The 27,797-nt window shown below is 40.0% G+C and overlaps 1 protein-coding gene and 1 non-coding gene across 4 annotated transcripts in view; one reads left to right on the top strand and one right to left on the bottom strand.

Annotated features, from left to right (window-relative positions):
- Window positions 1-27,797, bottom strand: part of CEP44 (centrosomal protein 44) — a 245,139-nt gene that overhangs the window by 53,001 nt on the left and 164,341 nt on the right. For all 3 annotated transcript variants that reach the window (XM_053703837.1, XM_053703839.1, XM_053703838.1), the window contains 2 exons: window positions 17,107-17,319; window positions 4,411-4,486 (listed from right to left, as the gene is read on the bottom strand). In XM_053703837.1, the coding sequence (XP_053559812.1) occupies window positions 4,411-4,486; window positions 17,107-17,319 (289 nt within the window). The remainder of the gene's footprint in view (window positions 1-4,410; window positions 4,487-17,106; window positions 17,320-27,797) is intronic.
- LOC128650560 (U1 spliceosomal RNA) lies at window positions 21,827-21,993 on the top strand. Its single transcript, XR_008400854.1, has one exon. It is a non-coding gene; the product is annotated as a U1 spliceosomal RNA (small nuclear RNA).

The following is a 27,797-nucleotide window of genomic DNA, read 5'->3' as shown; positions in this document are numbered from 1 at the left end:
ATGTTTCTGTTTTTGTTTGTTTGTATTGTATGGGTACCACTTATTGGAATTTTTTGTCCTTTATGTGGTTTTCATATGTACATATTAACAACATTTCTTAGTATAGGTTTGGTTTACACCTTTGTTACACATACACATTGTTTAAACATTTTTTGCTATTCAGCCTTTTGTCCTAATACAGACATTACAAACAGCCTCAGTATGAAGCATATCTCTAATACAGTTTAAGCAAATCTAGATGAAGTTTTGAATATAAAAAAGATATGAGAATATTGTCTGCATTGTAAATAGGATTAGATTCATGTGAATTAATTTGGTTCTTGTGTACTGTGGTTTGCTCAACTGTTTGTTTTTACTTTCTTCTATTTTTTTCTACTTTTTTCCATTTTCTCACACATAGTGTTCGTAATTGGGTATATTCTGTCATTGTTTTATTACTGTTTTTGTTTTTAATGTATAATTTCTTTCAGGTGTTCTGTGCCTTTAAATAGGCTATGAACACTAAGCAAACTCACCCTATGATTAAGTGCTCAACAGAGCACGAAACTAGTCAGGGAGTTTGTGTGCCCTGTACTGCCTAAGTATTTTTAATGGTCAAATAAAGGTTTTTTGTTTTTACCTTGTTTTGCCAGCCCTTACATTTATTCACTCTTTTTGAGCAGCTGCCTATTCCTTTTTTTCTGTTGGCATTTGCGGTCACACCGGCCGCTTACCCGGCAGCTTGCACCCCTGCAGCCCAAGCATTTGGTATGCTCTTCTCCCCCGGACTTGGCAGTCACTTCCGCGTCTGTAGCGGCTGGGATTTTCGAAACATTTTCTAGTATCCAAAGTACAAACTAATTATCATTACATACATTTAATGTTCAATTATTTAATTTCTGCAATAAATATTGAAAATGTCTAATTTATAACATTAGCTCAGTATTGATCAGTGAAATCAGCGGGGTCCTGCCTGGGGAGAACACTTTTTACTCTACATAATTTTATCATATTCCGTTAACCTTTTTTTTTTTTGTTGATCTTTCAAAAGAAGCCAAAAAAGTATAGGTTAATCAGAAGTGTTATAGCCACTTATTTTGGTGTTACAATGTGGCCAAAAATATTGGTTCCCTTGCATTTTAATGAAATAATGCACCATTCTCCCTGAAAAGTGTTGAAATTAAAATATCTTTTGTGCACAATGTAATTAGTAAATTCTTGCTTATTCTATAAAGACATTCTAAAATGTCCTGGACAAAAATTGATAACCTTTAGAAGTTAAAATAAAGATTGTTTTGTAGTGATACTTCAAGTAGACTATTCTCTTTTAATTAGTATCACAGGTGTCTTTAATCTTATAAATCACTCATTCAGCCAGTTTAAATGGAGAAAATACTCACTCTGCTGTTGTGTGTGACTGTGTGTATCACACCGAACATGGAAAAGAGAAGGTAAACCAGAGTTGTCTGAGGAGGTTAGAAATAAGGTAAAAGCAAAGAATGGTTACCATAAAGGCTACAAGACCATTGCTTAAGAGCTTGATGTCCCTGTGAGCAAGGCTGCCAATATTAAGAAGTTTAAGGCACATGGGACTGTAGCCAACATCCCTTGGTCGTTGTTGCAACAGAAAACTTGGCCCAAGAATAATGAGAAAGATTGTTTTGAATGGTCAAGAAAGGACGGACAACCAGCTTCAAAACAGATCCAAGCCGACATTGAAGCTCAAGGTGCAACAGCTTCAAGTCACACCATCTTTCACTGTCTGAAATAAAATGGGCTCCATTGTAGAAAAACAATTCTAAGAGACAAACACAAAAAAATCATGACTGAAGTTTGCCAAAATGCATGCTGACAAGCCACAGTCTTTCTGGGAGAAGGTCCTTTGGACCAATGACACACAAGTAGAGCTTCTTTGGAAAATTACACAAATTCATGTTTACAGGAGTTTAAAAGAAACTTACAAAGAAAGGAACACTATCCCTAAAGTGAAACATGATGGAGGCCAAGTGATGTTTTAGGGTTGCTTTTCAGTCTCTTGCACTGGGTGCCTAGAATCTGTGCAGGGCATAATGAATCAGAAGACTGTCAAGGCATTCTGGAGCAAAACATACTGCTCAGTGTAATAAAGCTATGTCTCAGTTGCAGGTCATGGATCCTCCAGCAGGATAATGACCCAACACATCAGCCAAAAAGCACCCGAGAATGGACGAGAAGAACACAATGAACTGTTCAGAAGTAGCCTTCAATGAGTCCAGATCTGAATCCTGTCAAACATCTGTGGAAAGAGCTGAAACTCGTTGTTGGGAAAAGGCACTCATAAAACCTGAGATAACTGGAGCGGGAGTGGGCCAAATCTTCAGTCGAAAAGTGTAGAAATCTTATTCAGAGTTACAGAAAGCACTTATTACAGTTATTGTCTCCAAAGGCTTTGGTACAAAATATTAGGTTAAAAAGTACCAATATTTTTGTCCATGCCATTGCCATTTGTTTTACGGTTTAAAGTAATATGTGGTCAAAAACAAAAGTGAAGTTTCTGTTAATTTGAAATAAAGAATGGTGGATACAAATAGATTTGTCAATTTTTACTAAGTGCAGAGAAAATTGTGCATTTTCCAAGAAATGTGGAAGAGTACCAATACTTTTCACCCACATACCAGGCATACAAGGTAGGGTGTAAACACATTCCCATTTAACACATAAGAGTGGTGACATCATATTAATAAATCCATTCACTGCCTACAGGGAGTGCAGAATTATTAGGCAAGTTGTTTATTTGAGGATTAATTTTATTATTGAACAACAACCATGTTCTCAATGAACTCAAAAAACTCATTAATATCAAAGCTGAATAGTTTTGGAAGTAGTTTTTAGTTTGTATTTAGTTATAGCTATTTTAGGGGGATATCTGTGTGTGCAGGTGACTATTACTGTGCATAATTATTAGGCAACTTAACAAAAAACAAATATATACCCATTTCAATTATTTATTTTTACCAGTGAAACCAATATAACATCTCAACATTCACAAATATACATTTCTGACATTCAAAAACAAAACAAAAACAAATCAGTGACCAATATAGCCACCTTTCTTTGCAAGGACACTCAAAAGCCTGTCATCCATGGATTCTGTCAGTGTTTTGATCTGTTCACCATCAACATTGCGTGCAGCAGCAACCACAGCCTCCCAGACACTGTTCAGAGAGGTGTACTGTTTTCCCTCCTTGTAAATCTCACATTTCATGATGGACCACAGGTTCTCAATGGGGTTCAGATCAGGTGAACAAGGAGGCCATGTCATTAGATTTTCTTCTTTTATACCCTTTCTTGCCAGCCACGCTGTGGAGTACTTGGACGCGTGTGATGGAGCATTGTCCTGCATGAAAATCATGTTTTTCTTGAAGGATGCAGACTTCTTCCTGTACCACTGCTTGAAGAAGGTGTCTTCCAGAAACTGGCAGTAGGACTGGGAGTTGAGCTTGACTCCATCCTCAACCCGAAAAGGCCCCACAAGCTCATCTTTGATGATACCAGCCCAAACCAGTACTCCACCTCCACCTTGCTGGCGTCTGAGTCGGACTGGAGCTCTCTGCCCTTTACCAATCCAGCCACGGGCCCATCAAGACTCACTCTCATTTCATCAGTCCATAAAACCTTAGAAAAATCAGTCTTGAGATATTTCTTGGCCCAGTCTTGACGTTTCAGCTTGTGTGTCTTGTTCAGTGGTGGTCGTCTTTCAGCCTTTCTTACCTTGGCCATGTCTCTGAGTATTGCACACCTTGTGCTTTTGGGCACTCCAGTGATGTTGCAGCTCTGAAATATGGCCAAACTGGTGGCAAGTGGCATCTTGGCAGCTGCACGCTTGACTTTTCTCAGTTCATGGGCAGTTATTTTGTGCCTTGGCTTTTCCACACGCTTCTTGCGACCCTGTTGACTATTTTGAATGAAACGCTTGATTGTTCGATGATCACGCTTCAGAAGCTTTGCAATTTTAAGAGCGCTGCATCCCTCTGCAAGATATCTCACTATTTTTGACTTTTCTGAGCCTGTCAAGTCCTTCTTTTGACCCATTTTGCCAAAGGAAAGGAAGTTGCCTAATAATTATGCACACCTGATATAGGGTGTTGATGTCATTAGACCACACCCCTTCTCATTACAGAGATGCACATCACCTAATATGCTTAATTGGTAGTAGGCTTTCGAGCCTATACAGCTTGGAGTAAGACAACATGCATAAAGAGGATGATGTGGTCAAAATACTCATTTGCCTAATAATTCTGCACTCCCTGTATTTAGTGTGACTTGCTATTTTCAGTGTTGGAGAAGATACAGGCCCACAATATCACTATAAACTAGTGCACACTACAAATCTCATATCAACATTCCTGTTAAAGTCCTGAAATCCATTATACATAAATAGAAGACACTCACCTGAAGAAATCTCATTTGCTAATCTACTGGAAGTACACTCCTCACTCATGTTTGTAAACTCTGCTGCCAAATCTCTCTGAAAATAGAGCAAAATTCTGTTTTCATGGCAGTTTGTTTTAGGAATGTTCCTTTTTTAAGAAGCAAATTAAATATTGGGAAATATTTTTCTTTAAATGATAAAATCCTATTTTACATGCATTGAGTGCTGTGATTACTGAACAATTTATCTTTTAACAAATGTTGTGCAACTTAGTATACTAATTAAAGTAAAGTCTTTAGTTTTATTTTCTAGCTATTTTCTAAAATGAAATGGTCTGAAATCAATTTGTTCAACCTATACACAACATCCAGTTTTTAAGCTTTAAGAGGGTAGCAAATAAAAATCGGCAAAAACATATACCTATGGAAAAAGACAACTAATGTTTTTTTAGCTCTCTCCCTCTGTCTAAGCAGAGACAGAATAATTAAAGGGATTCAAATACATATCGGTTTAGAAAAATATCAGTATAGTTTACTAGTCAAGTGAAAAAAAAGTACATACATATAAATGGTTGAGTCTTCCTAGCAATTAAAGGGATAAAAAGGTCAAAATTTAAACATGCATGAATACATTTCAAATAGAAGCATTTTTTAAATACTTCTATTTTCAAAAATGCTTCTAGTTAACGTTATTTCTGTTTCCGTGTCATACGCACATATGCTACAACTGATTAGAGGATCAGGATTCAGATACTTTGCCTCTCAGAGAGCTAGCGGTGGTGTATGTATATTGAGTCAGTGAAGACTGTTATACAAGCCACTGCTTGAGCACAGAAAATCACAGTGTAATCACAGTGTATGTACATATGCCACTCAAAAACAGTAATAACTATTACTAGAAGCATACATACACATACACATTTTAATTTGGTCTTTTCTATCCATTTAAGTACTACCAGCATCAGTTAAAAAAAAAAGAAGTAAGGAACACAACAATATTGGAGTGGCTATCTAAAACTCACAATATTGGGTTGATTATTGAGTCAAAAGCCTTGCCAAACGCACAACAACAAGACTTTGATCTATTAATTGAGACCCGTTAATTGAGGTTAAACAATCAATGTAATTATTAAATTAATAAAAACATGTCCAGGACACACAATAAACAAGCATGGTAAATATGCTAGACCGTAAACTATCTGTAGATCTCTCATTTCATCATATGGTCTAGCCTTTTAAAACATTTATAAAAACAAAATTTATGCTTACCTAAAAAATTATTTTGTTTAAGAATGATGATGGTCCACAGTCCTCCATAACATATGGGATATATTTCCCGCCACAAGGAGGGGGTCAAGAACCCATACAAGAGTTTTACCCTCCCATCGTCCATCTCTCTCAGTTTCACGTATAGTCACGTTGAGAATAGGAAAAGAAAGGTAGGAAAGGCAAAGCAGGGTGTATAGATGTGTCATTAGAACGGTCATCCAATATGAAGCAGGCGAGTCTTGAGGACCATCATCATTCCAAAAGAAAATAATTGATCATCAGGTAAGCATAAATTTTGTTTTCTTTCGTAAAATGATGATGGTCCACACTCCTCCATAACATATCTGACTAATACCTAAGCCGATGGTCTATGTTACGGAAAGGGTGGGGAAATTCTCTCTCTTGAAGTTCCCATTTTCTGACAAAACCTGCTTGCAAAGAAGCTATGACATCAAAACGATAAAGTTTAGAAAACTTATGCAGAGAAGACCATGTGGCAGCTTTGCAAATCTGCTCAAAAGATGCATCATTCTTAATAGTCTACGATGTTGCCACTGCTCTTGTCGAGTGAGCTGTGATATGTTTAGGAGGTGACTTACCCACCAGTTTAAGTCAAGATGCCAATGCTACCTTAGTAGCTTTTTCCCTTTTACAAGTCCCAGAGTAATGTACAAACAAACTAGAAGTAGCTTGGAGATAGAACCTCAAAGCTCTGACTACGTCTAGATTATGTAACAATCTTTCCATAGAGTTAGCAGGGTCTGGAGAAAGAGAAGGAACAGTAGAAGGAATTAGTAGAAACCCCTTTAGAAAGAAAATCATATTTGGTACAAAGTACAGCCTTGTCCTTGTGAAAAATAAAAAATGGAGGCTTACAGGATAATGCTGATAATTCAGAAACTATAGCTAATAAGAAAAGTACCTCACAAGACAATAGTTTTATGCCAATGGAGTGCATTGGTTCAAAGGGAGGACCTTAAAGAACTAGGTTCAAATTCCAGGGAGAAGAAATAGGTCTTAAAACTGGCCTAATTCTAACAAACTCCTGTACAAACTTCCTAAGAAAAACAGATAAAGCTGACCATTCAGGGAACTAGCTGATAAACCCTGGTCAAGTCCATCTTGTAAGAACTGAAGAATTCTCATGATTTGAAAGCAACACCAAGAGAATACTTTATAAGAGCATCACACAAAATATGCTTTCCAAATCCTGAGTCACAGGCTTCATAGCCTGTATCAGGGTGTCAATTACAGAATCTTAGAATCCTTTATGTCTCAAAACTAGGCGTTCAAGCTCCACGTCGTCAAACAGAGATTTGAGATCCTGATGGAAAAGAGGACCTTGTGATAACAGATCTTGTTTTAGAGGAAGAAGCCATGGAGGAGATGAGGACATGTGCACTAGATACGCATATCGTATCCTGCTGGGCCAGGCTGGAGCAATTAATATTACTGGTGCCAACTCCTGTTTGATCCTAGCAATGACTCTCGGAAGAACAAACTGAGGAAACAGGTATGCTAGAAGGAACTCCCATGGACACACCAAGGCGTCCACCATGTGAGTTCTTGGATCTCTTGATCTTGCACAATACTTTGGAAGTTTGTGATTTAAGTGGGAAGCCATCAGATCGATGTCTGGTAGGCTCCATTTGATCGCCAATTGATCAAATAGGTCCTGATGGAGAGACCATTCTCCTGGATGAACCAATTGACAGCTGAGGCAATCCAACTCCCAATTCTTTGACACCTGGTATGTGAATTGCTGACAGGGAGCACAGATTGCTCTCTGCCCAGGACAGGATCTGAGAGACTTCCTGAATGGCCAGTGGACTACGGTTACCTCCTTGACGATTTATATAGTTCACCGCTGTCATGTTGTTCGACTGGAAGCGGATACATTTTTTCTCATTTAATAGGGGGACATGCTGGAAGACCTCAAAGAATAGGCTGAAGTTCCAGAATGTTTATTGGTAACCTTGCCTCTAAAAGGAGACAAAACTCCTTGCGCTCTTCCACAGTTCCAGAATGCACCCCCAAGCCTAACAGACTGGTATCCATTGTGACAATGGCCCATGACGGACAAAGAAAAGATGCCCCATGAAAGCAGGCAAATTGAACCACGTCTGAAGCGGCTACAATAAGAACCACAACATCCATGCACTGAGCTACAGACGGCAATGGAGTACTCTACAGAGAGAGAAATGCTCTCTGGAGTTTTAACCTTTGCGATTCTGTCATCGAACAGATGCATATGGACTGAATATATTATAATTCCTAAAAATGTTACCCTTGAACAGGATATAATGAGCAATGATTTTAAAACCATGGTCTTCGAGGAATAATCGAAGTCTGTGGACCACAAAGAACCAGGCTTCCAGGCTGACTTAGAGGGCTCAGATTTCTGAGAAGAGGACTTCTGATCTCCTGAGGAGCGAAAGGAACAAAACAGATTCCCTTGTTTGTTCTTTCCTTTGGATTTTTTATCCTGAAGAAGAAAGGCTCCTTTCCCACCAGTAAATGTCTTAATAATAGAGTTCAAGTCTGAACTAAATAGAATCTTCCCCTGGAAGAAAAAAAAAAAAAAGAGTCATCAGTCTATTTTTAGATATCATGTCAGCTGACCAATATTTTAACCATAAGGATCTCCTTGCCAGCACTGCCATATATATATTTTTGACATTGATCTTAAAAATGTCCATCACAGCATCACACATAAATATTTGAGCCATTTTAAGGGCTTTAATGCAATTGTTCGCCACCATTTTGGCTAGGGAGTGACACCATAGTGTTCCTGCTGCAGCCACACAGGTGAAAAACTGATGGTCTAAGTAAAAGACGTGTTTGGAAAGACTCCTTTGCAGTTGATTGGATCTCTAAACGTAATGTTATCCTCCATAGGGATTGTCGTACGTTTCCCGAGAGTGGAAATAGCACCATCAACCTTAGGGATTGTTTCCAACACTTCGACTTCTAAAGGCATAGTCAAATTCAGTACCAGGATCCTGTTCATCTGATGACACTTCCCCATCAGAACTAGAAATATTTGCATCCTCAGCATCAGAGCTCTGTAAGAGAGCAAGAATTTGGGGTTGAGGGGAGGAATCTTGCACATTAAACTCATGAGACTGAAATAAATCCCCAGATGTACGCTTACTTAGTGACAAGTATTGTGCAAACTTCCTTCTGAGAAGTGGAAGGTTGTGGTTCATTTGCGTGCAAAATCGGAGGTACAGAATTCGCACAGATTTGGTTGACCTGGCATACGGGAACAGATTTTAAAAATAAACATATGTATATAGCTAGAGGAATATCAGAAACTGACTCCTCAAAAAAAATATTAGTGGGGACAGAGTAATTTTGATCCATATTTGTACTTAATGTAATAAAGTATGCAATGACACCGTATATAAGAAGCAGTACAGAAAAAAACATGGTAGAGATCCCTCTACACTGTGTAACACTTCCTCAGCCATTTATAATATCTCCCAGAGTAATAAGCCTTAAAGTTCCTAAGAATATAAGATAGCTCTTAAGTACCCCCGGGCAGCTCCTGTATGAGTACTCACCCCCTTTGTGGTACTGGTAGGCACTAGAAATAAGTTTAGAATCTGGCTCAAATTATATAGTAAGAATCTAGTTGCAGAAATTCCGCATTGAGAGAGAAAAAGCCTGGGAACACTACCGGGAGAAAAACCAGTGTTCTCATAATGAAGGAAAAAAAACACTGTTTCTTTCCATTAAACAACAGTGTACCAAGCATAAAAAAAAAAACTTAAGTGTTAAAACATGGGCCCCCAGCCTATCCGGAGCCTCCTCTACAAAACTTCATATTGTACTAAGCTAATAGTGGTTTTCTTAAATACTAAAAGTACCCCCCAAAAGTACCCCCAGAGTTGCCAGAGGGCTGAAAAGGGTCAGAGGTTTCCCCGATAATCTTCTCAATGATGATAGAACCGTTAGAGACCTGATACAGAGAAAAAAGTGTATAATGAGGAGAACAGGTTAAGTCCACTGGCTATGGCTGTACCTGTGTCAGAGTACCTACAAATAGCCTCTGGGCTACAAATAGCCTCTGGGCTGTGTGTGCTGTGTAAAGTCACTTATCTTATGCAGCACCCCTCCTTTGGCTTACCAGGCATGTCAATCTATGTCAATGCAGCTGCAGTAGTATCCAGTAGAGAACCCATCCAGTGCAGGTATTGAGTACAGCAGTAGGTAATACCTGTGTCCATCAGGGGGAGGCTAGGGACGAGTTCCTGAGATGCCTGAGGGCAGTTATGGCTAAAGTCCCATTAGAGAAATGTTGTGCACATATCAGGGTATTCCTATGTCCCTGTATCATTCAGCTGCTGTGAGGAGTATTTTTTGTTTTCTTTGTTAATGATACTCCCCAGGGACTCTAGGTCTCACATAAGTCTGAGCTCCCAATTTGTAATCTATAAGCAAGTAGCTGGAGCAACCTCTATTCTCAACCAACTCCTACGATACAAAGAACAAAACTAAGAGAGAGGTGAGAGGGTAAAACTCTTTTATGGGTTCTCGACATTCTCCTAGTGGCAGGAAATATTTCCCATATGTTATGGAGGACTGTGGACCATCATCATTTTACGAAATAAATATGTATTGACAACATTGGTCTTGCACATTTCTGCTCACTGAAAAAAACCTCCCCATAAATAAAATAGTTAATTATTTAGTGCATCCAGACATCCAAAGACATTAGGTGACACCGTAAATCAGCAAATAATGCTTAGGTTGGGTTGGTGATTATGGGTATGCATACAAAAAACACCTTACAAGAGGAAACAAAATTTATGCTTACCTGATACATTTATTTCTATTGTGGTGTATCCAGTCCACGGATTCATCCATTACTTGTGGGATATTCTTCTTCCCAACAGGAAACTGCAAGAGGATCACCCACAGCAGAGCTGTCTATATAGCTCCTCCCCTAACTGCCACCTCCCAGTCATTCGACCGAAGAAAAGCAAGAGAAAGGAGAAACTATAGGGTGCAGTGGTGACTGTAGTTTAAAAATAAAAAAACACCTGCCTTAAAATGACAGGGCGGGCCGTGGACTCGATACACCACAAGAGAAATAAATTTATCAGGTAAGCATAAATTTTGTTTCCTCTTGTAAGGTGTATCCAGTCCACGGATTCATCCATTACTTGTGGGATACCAATACCAAAGCTATAGGACAAGGATGAAGGGAGGGACAAGGCAGGCGCTTAAACGGAAGGCGCCACTGCCTGTAAGACCTTTCTCCCAAAAATAGCCTCCGAAGAAGCAAAAGTATCAAATTTGTAGAATTTAGAAAAAGTATGAAGCGAAGACCAAGTCGCCGCCTTACAAATCTGTTCAACAGAAGCCTCATTTTTAAAAGCCCATGTGGAAGCCACCGCTCTAGTGGAATGAGCTTTAATTCTTTTAGGAGGCTGCTGGCCAGCAGTCTCATAAGCTAAGCGGATTATACTTCTTAACCAAAAAGAAAGAGAAGTTGCTGAAGCCTTTTGGCCTTTCCTCTGTCCAGAGAAGACAACAAACAATGCAGATGTTTGACGAAAATCTTTAGTAGCTTGTAAATAAAACTTTAAAGCACAAACCACGTCAAGATTGTGTAATAGACGTTCCTTCTTTGAAGAAGGATTAGGACACAGTGACGGAACAACAATCTCCTGATTGATATTCTTATTAGATACCACCTTAGGAAGAAACCCAGGTTTGGTACGCAAAACTACCTTATCTGCATGGAAGATCAGATAAGGGGACTCACACTGCAAGGCAGATATCTCTGAAACTCTTCGAGCCGAAGAGATAGCTACCAAAAACAGAATTTTCCAAGATAAAAGCTTCATATCTATGGAATGCAGAGGTTCAAACGGAACCCCTTGAAGAACAGGTTTAAACACAGGCTTGATTCTAACTAAAGCCTGACAAAACGCCTGAACGTCTGGAACATCTGCCAGACGCTTGTGCAAAAGAATAGACAGAGCAGAAATCTGTCCCTTTAAGGAACTAGCTGACAATCCCTTCTCCAATCCTTCTTGGAGAAAAGATGATATCCTGGGAATCCTGACTTTACTCAATGAGTAACTCTTGGATTCACACCAATGAAGATATTTACACCATATGTTATGAAAGATTTTCCTGGTGACAGGCTTTCGAGTCTGAATTAAGGTATCAAAGACCGACTCGGAAAAACCACGCTTTGATAAAATCAAGCGTTCAATCTCCAAGCAGTCAGACACAGAAATTAGATTTGGATGTTTGAAGGGACCTTGAAGTAGAAGGTCCTGCCTCAGCGGCAGAGTCCATGGTGGAAAGGATGACATGTCCACCAGATCTGCATACCAAGTCCTGCGTGGCCACGCAGGAGCTATCAAAATCACTGAAGTTCTCTCCTGCTTGATCTTGGCAATCAGATGAAGGAGCAGAGGAAATGGTGGAAACACATAAGCCAGGCTGAAGGACAAGGGAGCTCCAAGAGCATCTATCAGCGCTGCCTGGGGATCCCTTGACCTGGACCCGTAACAAGGAAGTTTGGCGTTCTGACGAGACGCCATGAGATCCAGTTCTGGTTTGCCCCATAGTTGAATCAGCTGGGCAAATACCTCCGGATGGAGCTCCCACTCCCCCGAAAGAAAATCCGCCTCCCAGTTCTCTACTCCTGGGATATGGATAGCTGATAGATGGCAAGAGTGAACCTCTGCCCATAGAATTATCTTCGAAACCTCCAACATTGCCAGGGGGCTCCTTGTTCCCCCCTGATGGTTGAAATAGGCTACAGTCGTGATGTTGTCCAACTGAAATCTGATGAACCTGACCGCAGCTAGCTGAGGCCAAGCCTGAAGAGCATTGAATATCGCTCTTAGTTCCAGAATGTTTATCGGAAGGAGTGCCTCCTCCTGAGTCCACGAGCCCTGAGCCGTCAGGGAGTTCCAGACTGCACCCCAGCCCAGAAGGCTGGCATCTGTCGTTATTATAGTCCAATCTGGCCTGCGGAAGCTCATCCCCTTGGAAAGATGGACCCGAGATAGCCACCAGAGAAGAGAATCCCTGGTCTCTTGATCCAGATTTAGTAGAGGGGACAAATCTGTGTAATCCCCATTCCACTGACTGAGCATGCAAAGTTGCAGCGGTCTGAGATGTAGGCGGGCAAACGGTACTATGTCCATTGCTGCTACCATTAAACCGATTACTTCCATACACTGAGCCACTGAAGGACGAGAAATGGAATAAAGAATACAGCAAGAGTCTAGAAGTTTTGACAATCTGGCCTTCGTTAGGTAAATCTTCATTTCTACCGAATCTATTAGAGTCCCTAGGAATAAAACTCTTGTTAGAGGTGATAGAGAACTCTTTTCTTCGTTCACCTTCCACCTCAGAAATGCCAGAACAATGTCCGTATGGGACCTGGCGATTTGAAAAGTCGACGCCTGTATCAGAATGTTGTCTAAGTAAGGGGCTACTGCTATACCCCACGGCCTTAGGACCGCTAGGAGGGACCCTAGAACCTTTGTAAAGATTCTTGGTGCCGTGGCCAACCCGAAGGGAAGAGCCACAAACTGGTAGTGTCTGTCTAGAAAGGCAAACCTGAGAAAACGATGATGATCTTTGTGTATCGGGATGTGAAGATAAGCATCCTTTACATCTACGGTAGTCATATATTGACCCTCCTGGATCATAGGAAGGATGGTTTGAATAGTCTCCATCTTGAAGGATGGGACTCTGAGAAATTTGTTTAAGATCTTGAGATCTAAGATTGGTCTGAATGTTCCCTCTTTCTTGGGAACTACAAACAGATTTGAATAGAAGCCCTGCCCCTGTTCCTCCTGCGGAACTGGGTGGATCACTCCCATAACTAGGAGGTCTTGAACACAATGTAAGTATGCCTCTCTCTTTATCTGGTTTGCAGATAAATGTGAGAGATGAAATCTCCCTTTTGGGGGAGAGGTTTTGAATTCCAGAAGAAAACCCTTGGACACAATTTCCAATGGCCAGGGATCCCGGACATCTCTTGCCCAAGCCTGTGCGAAGAGAGTCTGCCCCCTACAAGATCCGTTAGATCCGTTTCCGGATCGGGGGCTGCTCCTTCATGCTGTCTTAGAGGCAGCAGCAGGCTTTTTTGGCCTGTTTCCCCTTGTTCCAAGCCTGGTTAGGTCTCCAGACCGGCTTAGACTGGGCAAAAGTCCCTCTTGTTTTGTGTTAGAGGAAGTTGAAGCTGCGCCACTCTTGAAGTTTCGAAAGGGCCGAAAACTAGACTGTTTGGTCCTTAATTTGTTGGACCTATCTTGAGGAAGGGCGTGACCTTTTCCTCCAGTGATGTCAGAAATGATCTCCTTCAGTCCAGGCCCAAATAGGGTCTGTCCTTTGAAGGGAATGTTGAGAAGTTTAGACTTTGAAGTCACGTCAGCTGACCAGGATTTAAGCCATAGCGCCCTACACGCCTGAATAGCAAAACCTGAATTTTTAGCCGTTAGCTTGGTTAAATGAACAAAGTCGTCAGAAACAAATGAATTGGCTAGCTTAAGAGCCTTAAGCTTGTCAATAATATCTTCCAACGGGGTTTCAACCTGTAGAGCCTCCTCTAGAGACTCAAACCAGAAAGCCACAGCAGCAGTGACTGGGGCAATGCATGCAAGAGGCTGGAGAATAAAACCTTGTTGAATAAAATTTTTCTTAAGGAAACCCTCTAATTTTTTATCCATTGGATCTAGAAAAGCACAACTGTCCTCGACAGGGATAGTGGTACGCTTAGGGACCGTCTGCCATAAGTCCCGTGTAGCTGCGTCTATAGGAAATATCTTTTTAAAAACAGGAGGGGGAGAGAACGGTACACCTGGTCTATCCCATTCCTTAGTAATAATTTCAGAAAACCTCTTAGGGATTGGAAAAACATCAGTATAAGTAGGTACTGCATAGTATTTATCTAATCTACATAATTTCTCTGGGACTACAATAGTGTCACAGTTGTCCAGAGTTGCTAAGACCTCCCTGAGCAATATGCGGAGGTGCTCAAGCTTAAATTTAAATGTAGACATATCAGAATCAGGTTGAAGTATCTTCCCTGAATCAGAAAAATCACCCACAGATTGAAGCTCCCCTGCTTCAGCTTCAGTACATTGTGAGGGTGTATCAGACATAGCCACTAAAGCGTCAGAGAGCTTTGTATTTATTCTAGTCCCAGAGCTGTCTCGCTTTCCTTGCAATCCTGGCAGTTTAGATAATACCTCTGTAAGGGTATGATTCATAACTGCCGCCATGTCTTGCAAGGTATACGCAATGGGCGCGCTAGATGTACTTGGCGTCCCCTAAGCGGGATTTATAGGTTCTGACACGTGGGGAGAGTTAGACGGCATAATTTCCTCCTTGTCAATTTCTTCTGGTGATACATTTTTTAAAGCCAGAATATGGTCTTTGTAATCTATAGTAAAATCAGTGCATTTGGTACACATTCTAAGAGGGGGTTCCACAATGGCTTCTAAACATAATGAACAATGAGTTTCCTCTATGTCAGACATATTTAAACAGACTAGTAATGAGACCAGCAAGCTTGGAAAACACTTTAATAACTGTGAACAAGCAAAAAATAAAAACGGTACTGTGCCTTTAAGAGAAAAAAACAATCACAGAAACTGCAAAACAGTGAAAAAAGCTGTAAAATCTATGAAATTTTTACAGTGTGTATAATAGACTGAAATAGCATTGCACCCACTTGCAAATGGATGATTAACCCCTTAGTTTCAAAACCGGATAACAAAAAAAAAACGATATAAACGTTTTTAAACAGTCACAAGCAAATGCCACAGCTCTACTGTGGCTCCTACCTGCCCATACAAGGACTTTGGAAGGCACAAAAACCCTTTAGAGAGGTCCTATATGTTCAGGGGACTCCTTCAGGGAAGCTGGATGTTTCAAGCTGCAAAAACTACTGAGCAATTTAGGCGCGAAAACAGGCCCCTCCCAACATGTACTCACAGTGAGAGGGCCTTAAAAAACTATCCCCAGGCAAAATCTAGTCAGCCATGTGGAAAACTGGGCCCCAGAATAAAGTTTTATCACCAAATTGTAATAAACGTTTATATACCTCAAGCAAACGTTATATCTATTCAGTAATGAGAGTAAATAACAAAAATATTACCCTTTACAGCAAGCATGATACCAGTCGTTATTAAATCACTGTAATCAGGCTTACCTTAAATAAATCCGGTATTGTCAGCATTTTCTAGCTTATCATATCTCTAGAAAAAATTAAAACTGCACATACCTCAGAGCAGGAGACCCTGCACGCTATTCCCCCAGCTTAAGTTACCCATCTCTTCAGTTATGTGTGAGAACAGCAGTGGATCTTAGTTACAAACCGCTAAGATCATCAAAAAACCACAGGCAGAGTCTTCTTCAACTTTCTGCCTGAGGCTAAAATAGTACAACTCCGGTACCATTTGAAAATAATAAACTTTTGATTGAAGATAAACTACATTAATGCACCACATCTCTCTAGCTACTTCCCTTGTCGAGAGCTGCAAGAGAATGACTGGGAGGTGGCAGTTAGGGGAGGAGCTATATAGACAGCTCTGCTGTGGGTGATCCTCTTGCAGCTTCCTGTTGGGAAGGAGAATATCCCACAAGTAATGGATGAATCCGTGGACTGGATACACCACACCTTACAAGAGAAATGAAGTTTACAAGCAGCAGTTTTTTTTTGCTTCTAAAAGTTATTTTAAACTTGGACTCCATCATTCATTGCAATGCTTTGCACAGACAAAAACCTGTGTTAGATTAATGAAAAAGTTTTATTTTGTTTCATCCAACATTAATTCCTGGGGTCAGACAGTTTGGTTGAATGCTTACATTATTCATCAACTGAAATTGGTTAACCTCCTATTTCTTATGATGTGTCTTTAGAGCAGCAGAGAAACAGCTGGACAGCAGTTTAATTGTAAATAAAGTTAAAGTAGTAGATAGTGTTACAAGCAGGCAGTAACCTAGAAATATACTATAACTATAAAAATGTGTCCACATGTGGCTATCTGTTGTACAATTCTATCCTGGTTATGCATTAATGTGGTAATGAGAAATAATACACTGGCATGAGGGAGTCCATTTTTAAAATTATTTTGGCAATTATGGACAGGTCTAAAATTCAGACATAAAATTCAGACTTGTCCAACCAAGGTGACTGACAGCTGCGCACAAGTAGGGGATGATGTTGCACAAGCAGTGGCTTGTGCAATAATAGAGGACATCGTATTGCTGCCCTCTAGCCACAATGCCTGGCGGACAGGTTAGAAGACAGGATAGGTAAATTTTGTCCCATAGTTTAGTGTGAAGAAATAAATATAAATCATGTTAAGCTTCAAGATCAAAGCTCAATATTTAAATCTCCCACCTTTCACTATAATAAACATACCTCTGAGGGGGAGGAATCAATTAAAAAAGAAATACCTTTTTTGACTGCACTTCTCGGTCTGTTTCTAGAAGGAGGACCCGACTAATAAGGTTATTCCAGTCTGCCTCTTCAACAATAATTTTTCCTTTCATGCTATTTTCTAATGTTTGTAGCTTTTCTTCTATAAAATCTAACCTCTGCAGTTTTTCTTGGCATTCAGCAAGCTGGATTTTAAGTAGCTCAATTTGTGAAGAATTATCATGTTTAACCTGCAATAAAATTAGACAGAAAATGTGTTATGGTGCTCTGTAAAAATGAAACTAGAGGACAGCCATAGCTTAATATCACATTACATATTGTTACACCCCTGTGCTAAACAAATTTTCTTTCCTATGGCATGGAGAGTCCACAACTTAATTCTAATTACTAGTGGGATATTCAAATCCTGGCCAGCAGGAGGCGGCAAAGAGCACCCCAGCAGAGCTGTAAAGTGTCACTTCCCTTACCCATAATCCCCAGTCATTCTCTTTGCCTTTGTCAATGGAGAATGTGCGAAGATGGTGTCTGAAGATATTTAATCCTTTTATGGGTACTTTTCCCTGCAAGCAAGGATTGGGGCTATGCTGTGTCCATGGCAAACTCTTTAGTAAGAGTAATGGTGGCTTTTAGCAGTTGGAAGACGGCTAGGTAGTCTTTGCTTAACTTCCAACATTTATGCTTCCCCCATTTTTTTATGGTGTTATAGACACAGTGAGACAGTTCCTAGGAGGACTGTACGTTTAAATACTTGGGCTTATTAATAATAGTTATAGGTCCAAAAATGATGGAATTGTTATTGAACGCAGATAGCCCTGGAGGTATTTAAGTGCGGTAGCAGTTCTAGCTGCATTTGCCTCATAGCGTACTTGCTAGACATTTCTAACCTACACAGCAAGTCGCAGGGATGTTTCTTTTTCTTTATTGTATGCCCCTTTTTTATTTTATGCTATGTTCGCTGCATCCTTTACCTGGTTGTCAGCCGCAAGCAATACCTTGGCACCTTTTTTAATGTCGGCACCATGGAGGGGTTCTGTGTAGACCCCTGGTGTGTTACGCAGTTTACATATTGGACACAAGTTAAGGTCCTGTACAAAGGTGGCGCTCAGGGTTCTTCAAGTGTGCACAGAGTGGAATTCACACAGAAGGTGAGGCCCTGGTCAGTTTCGCCGATCTCGGCGTTGTCTTTGTTTTGTGCGGGTAATTTCTTCACTTCCCGCCTCGAGTATTTTTAAGTAGAATAGGAGGCACTCTGGTTCAGATGATGACCCTTAATTTGTGAACCGGAGCGGACTGCGTTGCATAAGGAGAAATCTCTTTCTGTGGGATCCATGTTGGAGTATTACTCGACATTAAATCCTGTGTGAGCAGAATGGCACCAAGAGTCTAGTGTTAGGTGTTCCCTGCATCCTCCTTTGCCTAGTTGGAGCAGCAGTGCGACAGGTTTTTCTTAGTCACAAAGCTCCTATATGCTCTATATTTGTTCTGCCTGGGTTCTGTCTATTGGGTATAGCGACACTTTTGTCGAGTGTACCCTTTATGCGTGTCCTCTTAAATTATGGAGGGGTTGTTTTAGAAGGACAGAATTGGGTAGAATTTTTACTTATAGGGCAGGTATAGAGTTTTCCTTTTTTTGGCTCCTCCGGTTACGGCAGCGTTTCCTTTCTATGTAATTAAGGAGAGGGAGTCTGAACCTTTATGGGCCCTAAATTTTCCTCTGTGTCAGTGTGTCACACTCTTGGTGCAGCACTTTATCGGCTCCTACTTCTTGTTGTGATTTTGCCAGCTGTGGCGTCTCCATCTCCTCTGTAGTCTAGATTTTTTCCCATTGGAGGGCGGTACATTTTCTACCATTTTTTGTGTTTAAAAAGGGTGTTAAGGAGAGGGTTTAGTTTTTATGTCTGACAGTGATAAGAGATATCTTTCCAGAACAAGATCTGTGAAGGGTCTTTACATATGCCCTTATTACGGAAGCACTAATATAGTCTGCATATTCTTTATTTAATGTGATAAGAGGATCAGACTTTTTGTGCTGTTTTTTACTATACTATCAGCTAGGTCAGTTGACTACCTGATGAGTTTTTATTTTGCCTGTTTATGCAAGGATCGTTTTTTGATAGGGATTAGCAGGGATTCCCTGCACTTTTCTGCAATCTACTGGTAGTTTACTGGTATCCAACTGAATTTCTATTATTGTAGAAATCTGGTGCCTGTTTTATGAACAAGATGTTCTGCTTATGCTAACAAAGTATATGTACCATTTGGTATTATTTTTATCCTGTGTATCTCCCATCTATATGATATTATTTCTATTATAATAGTTGGGGAAGGGATATATTTAGCATGTCCTTAGAGGTTACTTTATAACTCTTTACCTTTTGGGTTTTTATACCTCTGGGGATACATTTTGCTGATGCTCTCTATTTTTATCTAGAGACCCTCTGGTAACTCAGTGAAAAGTCACTGGGATGCATCGTGAGAGACCTGAGTTAATGCCTCATGGGGGCTTAACAAGTGTCCCTTTATCTTTATAAGGTGATCACAATATCTCTTGGTATGTGTAATTCTTAAGAATTTATTCTTATGTAGGATGATTCTCATTTAGTGACGTAGGGTCACTATTTACATATTTTTTTTGTGTTTTGGGTGTACAGGGAGTGCAGAATTATTAGGCAAGTTGTATTTTTGAGGATTAATTTTATTATTGAACAACAACCATGTTCTCAATGAACACAAAAAAATCATTAATATTAAAGCTGAATAGTTTTGGAAGTAGTTTTTAGTTTGTTTTTAGTTATAGCTATTTTAGGGGGATATCTGTGTGTGCAGGTGACTATTACTGTGCATAATTATTAGGCAACTTAACAAAAAACAAATATATACCCATTTCAATTATTTATTTTTACCAGTGAAACCAATATAACATCTCAACATTCACAAATATACATTTCTGACATTCAAAAACAAAACAAAAACAAATTAGTGACCAATATAGACACCTTTCTTTGCAAGGACACTCAAAAGCCTGCCATCCATGGATTCTGTCAGTGTTTTGATCTGTTCACCATCAACATTGCGTGCAGCAGCAACCACAGCCTCCCAGACACTGTTCAGAGAGGTGTACTGTTTTCCCTCCTTGTAAATCTCACATTTGATGATGGACCACAGGTTCTCAATGGGGTTCAGATCAGGTGAACAAGGAGGCCATGTCATTAGATTTTCTTCTTTTATACCCTTTCTTGCCAGCCACGCTGTGGAGTACTTGGACGCGTGTGATGGAGCATTGTCCTGCATGAAAATCATGTTTTTCTTGAAGGATGCAGACTTCTTCCTGTACCACTGCTTGAAGAAGGTGTCTTCCAGAAACTGGCAGTAGGACTGGGAGTTGAGCTTGACTCCATCCTCAACCCGAAAAGGCCCCACAAGCTCATCTTTGATGATACCAGCCCAAACCAGTACTCCACCTCCACCTTGCTGGCGTCTGAGTCGGACTGGAGCTCTCTGCCCTTTACCAATCCAGCCACGGGCCCATCCATCTGGCCCATCAAGACTCACTCTCATTTCATCAGTCCATAAAACCTTAGAAAAATCAGTCTTGAGATATTTCTTGACCCAGTCTTGACGTTTCAGCTTGTGTGTCTTGTTCAGTGGTGATCGTCTTTCAGCCTTTCTTACCTTGGCCATGTCTCTGAGTATTGCACACCTTGTGCTTTTGGGCACTCCAGTGATGTTGCAGCTTTGAAATATGGCCAAACTGGTGGCAAGTGGCATCTTGGCAGCTGCACGCTTGACTTTTCTCAGTTCATGGGCAGTTATTTTGCGCCTTGGTTTTTCCACACGCTTCTTGCGACCCTGTTGACTATTTTGAATGAAACGCTTGATTGTTCGATGATCACGCTTCAGAAGCTTTGCAATTTTAAGAGTGCTGCATCCCTCTGCAAGATATCTCACTATTTTTGACTTTTCTGAGCCTGTCAAGTCCTTCTTTTGACCCATTTTGCCAAAGGAAAGGAAGTTGCCTAATAATTATGCACACCTGATATAGGGTGTTGATGTCATTAGACCACACCCCTTCTCATTACAGAGATGCACATCACCTAATATGCTTAATTGGTAGTAGGCTTTCGAGCCTATACAGCTTGGAGTAAGACAACATGCATAAAGAGGATGATGTGGTCAAAATACTAATTTGCCTAATAATTCTGCACTCCCTGTATTTGTTTCATTTTTCTCTTAGTGAGATTATTTTCAACAATGTCTGTATTCTGCTTGTGGGAAAAGCAGCATTGCACACACCTAAGGCTTAGTTTTTTATATGTCATCAGTGATATTGTCTAATATCTTTTGATACTATTTCCTTTGGAAAGTGTAGTACTGTTTTTAGTTCTTGGTATCTCTTTCTTATCAGGGTTTTGTTCTTCTGGATAGAGAATATCCTCCATTTAGTTCAGGAGGGTCAATTAATATCCATCATCGACCTGAAGGAGCACTTACTTTTCGTCCCTACCCTTTGTAATCTTCCATATTCCTGCGATTAGTCTTTCTGGATTGACTTTCCAGTTTCAGTTAGGGTGGGATAGTGGCCTTTAGTTTGCCCTATCATATCAACCTCAAATCCTTCTGTTGGCTTTAAATGTGCTTCTGGATATGGCCAGATCTGAGGGTATTGTGGTGGCTCCTTGCCTGGACATTATTCTGGTTCAGACGCCCTTTTCTATTCTATTTTATTTTACATTAGCCATACTTTTCTGGCAGGGGAGTTTTAGCCATGATCACTAAGGTGGCACTCCCAGGGCGAGGCTGGTTCATTGCTCTTTAAGCCCGCTTTCCTCTGCGACTCCCCTACATGTGGGAAACTTGGCTGCACAATCTATGGTAGTGGGGGACTGTGTGCACGTTTTCCCCTCAGAAAGATCTACTTCCATCTGTCTGTTTTTAATGGGTCCTCTCACAGAAGACATTCTTAGACATCTGGGTTAGGGATGTCTGTACTTGTAGCTCTTTCAGGTCGATCTGTCCAAGGACAGGGCTTCCTAAGAACTTATTAGGAGATTGTGACCTCAGTAGCCAGCCTTTTCGGGCTGAGGAGCAGTTTCCTTTGGAATCAGGATTTTTCAACTCTGATGGAGTCTTTCCTCTCAATAAATATCCTAGAGTCGAGAGCTATCTTCTATGTTCTGATAGCTAGTTTTCAACCAAAATAATTATTCCATTTGGATATCGTCACTTGGGTGGCGGATATCTTCCAGGGTGGAGTTCCTTTTTCAATAAAGAAGGAGGTGTCTCGCATTTTTCAACAAGCGGAGCCTCTATATTATCTCTTTTCTGTCATCCTCATCCCAGGAGTGGATTTCTGGAAAGCAGATTTTCTCTGCGGACTGACTTTTCTTCCAGGGGTGTGTGCCCTTCATCTGGAAGTTTTCCCTGTGATAACCTTCATGTGGGGAGTTCCGGAGTTGGAGCTAAGGACATCTTGTCTTCCGCCAAGCTTCCAGTTTTTGGATCAAGATCACAGGATACGCAAACGGATCTAAGCTGTAACTCTGGTGGTCACAGGGAACGTTGGTCTATTTTACATGTTTCCTCCGTTTTCCTCCTGTCTTGAATGTTAAATGAATCTAACAGAAGCAGGCTTTGGTGATTCTAGGAGTGTTTTTTCGGTGGTTCTATTAATCCTGCGTTGCCTTGCAGAAGTTCTTTCCCTAGATTCTCTGAGTCAATCTGCCTGGAGCTTGCACGCCTTGTTTTGTCTAGGCGTGTTTTTTTCAGGAGGGATGATGGATTCCATGCTTCTGGCTCTTCAGCCAGTATCTAGCAAGATTTCCATAAGGTATAGTGTTTATACATCTCTAAGCACGAATCCAGGGATCGCTTCTAGGTTTTTTGTTTGGTCTGATCAAGTGTAGTATCTGTTCTTAGTCAGGTCTTGGTCAGAATCAGGCATGTGTTAAATATCAATGTTAAGGCTCCATGGAGTAGCAATAGGATTAAAGTTCTACCGCAGGCTCAGTTTGAGTCTTTGCACTCAGTGGATATTAGTCGTTCTCTTGGAAGGTTCACTATTTATTCTACTCGCAGAGTTACCATGTTTTCGTCTCTGCAGTGTGATTTCCCTTATCTTAGTTTTCATGCGGATAAGGAGGTCCTTTTTCTAAGTTGGAATTTTTTTCTCAAGGTAGTTTACGGATAGCATAGTCTATTAGGAATTTGTTGTTCCTTCGTTTTTCCTGATCCTTCTTCTCAGAACGAACTTCTGTTGCATATCCTGGATGTTGGGCGTGCTGAACTTTTTTTTACCTTCAAGCAACTAAAGATTTTCGGTAATCTTCTGCCCTGTTAGTAGTTTTTTCTGGTAAGCGTAAGGGTCCGAAGGCCTCTTCTACTTCTCTTTTTCTCTGGTGAGAAGTGTTATCTGTTTAGCTTCTGAGTCAGCTGGACAATGGCATCCTAGGAGAATTACGGCTCATTCCACAAGGGCTGTCTCTTCTTTCTGTGTTTCCAACATTGAAGCATCTGTGGAGCATAACTGCAAGGCGACCATTTGGTCCATACTTTTTTTAAATTCTACTAATTTGATACTTTTGCCTTGGCTCTTTTGGGAGAAAGGTTCTTCAAGCGGTGGTGCCTTCTATTCAGATTTTCCTGCCTTATTCTCCCTCCCTTTTCATCATCTGTACTCTAGCTTGGGTATTGGTTCCCACTAGTAATTGGAATGAAGTTGTGGACTCTCCATGTCATAGGAAAGAAAACAAAATTTATGCTTACCTGATAAATATCTTTCTATCCGGGCATGGAGAGTCCACGACCCCGTCCTTTTCTTCAAGTTTAATTTGGCAGTTTTTTTGAGTAAACCTCAAGCACCTCTATACCCTTGTGTTTCTTCTTTTCCCATTTTTCTTCGGCTGAATGACTGGGGATTATGGGTAAGGGAAGTGACACTTAACAGCTCCGCTGGGGTGCTCTTTGCCTCCTCCTGCTGTCCAGGAGTTGAATATCCCACTAGTAATTGAAATGAAGTCGAGGACTCTCCATGCCCGGAAAGAAAGAAATTTATCAGGTAAGCATAAATTTTGTTTTGGTAGTTTTGTGTGAAAACAGTGTCTGCCTTTAATGGCAGCCTTCTTGGCTAGTAAACATTTAATATTAACTTTTAATATCTGTATCTACATACCTATCCTGGTATACCACCATTATCCCTTCTTTGACTAAAAGGGAATGTATATTAAAAAGGCTTTAGTAATTATCACATACTTTATTCAAATACAAATTTAGAAATAGTTATAAGCAATAAAAAGTAAAAAACTAATTTAATTTTTTTTTTTAAATAGATCTATCTTTTACACACACATATATATAAAGAAGAGAGAGGGAACTAGATAGAAACAGTTCCTAACTAGAGCGCTAATAGGAAGAAGAGAGGAAGTAAGGTATGGCCAAAGAGCAGCTAGCGACTGGTATATGCCTTATACCATAAATAGACAGAGGAGCCATCTTTTATTATATATATATATTTTGGATTCTCTTTCTCCTTTTTGCAATGAAATAGTAAACCTTTAATAGAGTAAACTACACATTTGTATATAGCCGCTTTAGCGCTGGAGACACCCTCTTTGTTTTTATATATATATATATATATATATATATATATATATATATATATATATATATATATATATATATATATATATATATATATATATATATATATATATATACATACATACATATACATACATACATACATACATACATACACACACACACTGACAGTAAATAAATATAAAATTATATATAGGGCTTATTTCCCATGTGTTGGCTTCCTTGTAATACATGAAAATTAATTATAGTAATATTTTTACCACACTCTCGTATTATCATATTTTCTGTTCAAATGCCTTCTTGAAATATGTAGAAACTTCAAGGAAATATGCCTTTTACAATATAAATCCCTCCCTTTCCTGATGGTTTCTATCTAGATGCAGCTTTACTATAAGCGGATGTTTTTATTAAATTATGCACAGATAAAGAATGAAGATTGTATGTAACCCCACTCAGAATAGCATACCATTATCAGGCCACCACCTGCTCTCCACCAGCACTGCTTATGTCTTATTGAGCGAGTCACTCGCATCCTGAAAACATAATTTATGTAAGAATTTACCTGATAAATTAATTTATTTCATATTGGCAAGAGTCCATGAGCTAGTGACGTATGGGATATACAATCCTACCAGGAGGGGCAAAGTTTCCCAAACCTCAAAATGCCTATAAATACACCCCTCACCACACCCACAATTCAGTTTAACGAATAGCCAAGAAGTGGGGTGAAAAAGAAAGGAGTAAAAAGCATCAACAAGGAATTGGAATAATTGTGCTTTATACAAAAAAAAAATCATAACCACCATAAAAAGGGTGGGCCTCATGGACTCTTGCCAATATGAAAGAAATTAATTTATCAGGTAAATTCATACATAAATTATGTTTTCTTTCATGTAATTGGCAAGAGTCCATGAGCTAGTGACGTATGGGATAGCAAATACCCAAGATGTGGAACTCCACGCTAGAGTCACTAGAGAGGGAGGGATAAAAAATAAAGACAGCCAATTCCGCTGAAAAAAAATTAATCCACAACCCAAATCAAAAGTTTTAATCTTTATAATGAAAAAAACTGAAATGACAAGCAGAAGAATCAAACTGAAACAGCTGCCTGAAGAACTTTTCTACCAAAAACTGCTTCTGAAGAAGAAAAAAAAATCGATATGGTAGAATTTAGTAAATGTATGCAAAGAAGACCAAGTTGCTGCTTTGCAAATCTGATCAACAGAAGCTTCATTCTTAAAAGCCCAGGAAGTGGAAACTGACCTAGTAGAATGAGCAGTAATCCTCTGAGGCGGGGATTTACCCGACTCCAAATAAGCATGATGAATCAAAAGCTTTAACCAAGATGCCAAAGAAATGGCAGAAGCCTTCTGACCTTTCCTAGAACCAGAAAAGATAACAAATAGACTAGAAGTCTTCCTGAAATCTTTAGTAGCTTCAACATAATATTTCAAAGCTCTTACCACATCCAAAGAATGTAAGGATCTCTCCAAAGGATTCTTAGGATTAGGACACAAAGAAGGGACAACAATTTCTCTATTAATGTTGTTAGAATTCACAACCTTAGGTAGAAATTTAAATGTAGTCTGCAAAACTGCCTTATCCTGATGGAAAATCAGAAAAGGAGATTCACAAGAAAGAACAGATCATTTTGAAACTCTTCTAGCAGAAGAGATGGCCAAAAGGAACAACACTTTCCAAGAAAGTAGTTTAATGTCCAAAGAATGCATAGGCTCAAACGGAGGAGCCTGTATAGCCTTCAAAACCAAATTTAGATTCCAAAGAGGAGAGATTGATTTAATGACAGGCTTGATACGAACCAAATCCTGTACAAAACAATGAATATCAGGGAGTTTAGCCATTTTTCTGTGGAATAGGACAGAAAGAGCAGAGATTTGTCCTTTCAAGGAACTTTCAGACAAACCCTTATCTAAACCATCCTGAAGAAACTGTAAAATTCTAGGAATTCTAAAAGGATGCCAAGAGAATTTATGAAAAGAGCACCATGAAATGTAAGTCTTCCAAACTCGATAATAAATCTTTCTAGAAACAGATTTACGAGCCTGCAACATAGTATTAATCACGGAGTCAGAGAAACATCTATGACTAAGCACTAAGCGTTCAATTTCCAAACCTTCAAAATTTAATGATTTGAGATCCTGATGGAAAAAACGGACCTTGAGATAAAAGGTCTGGCCTTAATGAAAGTGGCCAAGGTTGGCAACTGGACATCCGGACAAGATCCGCATACCAAAACCTGTGAGGCCATGCTGGAGCTACCAGCAACACAAACGATTGTTCCATGATGATTTTGGAAATCACTCTTGGAAGAAGAACTAGAGGCGGAAAAATATAGGCAGGTTGATAACTCCAAGGGAGTGTCAATGCGTCCACTGCTTCCGCCTGAGGATCCCTGGACCTGGACAGGTACCTGGGAAGTTTCTTGTTTAGATGAGAAGCCATCAGATCTATTTCTGGAAGCCCCCACATCTGAACAATTTGAATAAACACATCTGGGTGAAGAGACCACTCTCCCGGATGTAAAGTCTGGCGACTGAGATAATCCGCTTCCCAATTGTCTATACCTGGGATATGAACCGCAGAAATTAGACAGGAGCTGGATTCTGCCCAAGTAAGTATCCAAGATACTTCTTTCATAACTTGAGGACTGTGAGTCCCACCCTGATGATTGACAAATGCCACAGGTGTGACATTGTCTGTCTGAAAACAAATAAACGACTCTCTCTTCAGTAGAGGCCAAAACTTTAGAGCTCCGAGAATCGCACAGAGTTCCAAAATATTGATTGGTAATCTCGCCTCTTAAGATTTCTAAACCCCTTGTGCTGTCAGAGTTCCCCAGAGAGCTCCCCAACCTGAAAGACTTGCATCTGTTGTGATCACGGTCCAGGTTGGACGAACAAAAGAGGCCCCTTGAACTATACAATGGTGATCTAACCATCAAGTCAGAGATAGTCGAACATTGGGATTTAAGGATATTAATTGTGATATCCTTGTATAATCCCTGCACCATTGGCTCAACATACAAAGCTGAAGACGTCTCATGTGAAAACGAGCAAACAATATTGCGTCTGATGCTGCAGTCATGAGACTT

Source organism: Bombina bombina, chromosome 2, assembly GCF_027579735.1.
Source record: "Bombina bombina isolate aBomBom1 chromosome 2, aBomBom1.pri, whole genome shotgun sequence".
Taxonomy (NCBI): Eukaryota; Metazoa; Chordata; class Amphibia; order Anura; family Bombinatoridae; genus Bombina; species Bombina bombina.
The sequence above is the reverse complement of the archived record's forward strand: the minus strand, read 5'-3'. Positions and strand labels throughout refer to the sequence as shown.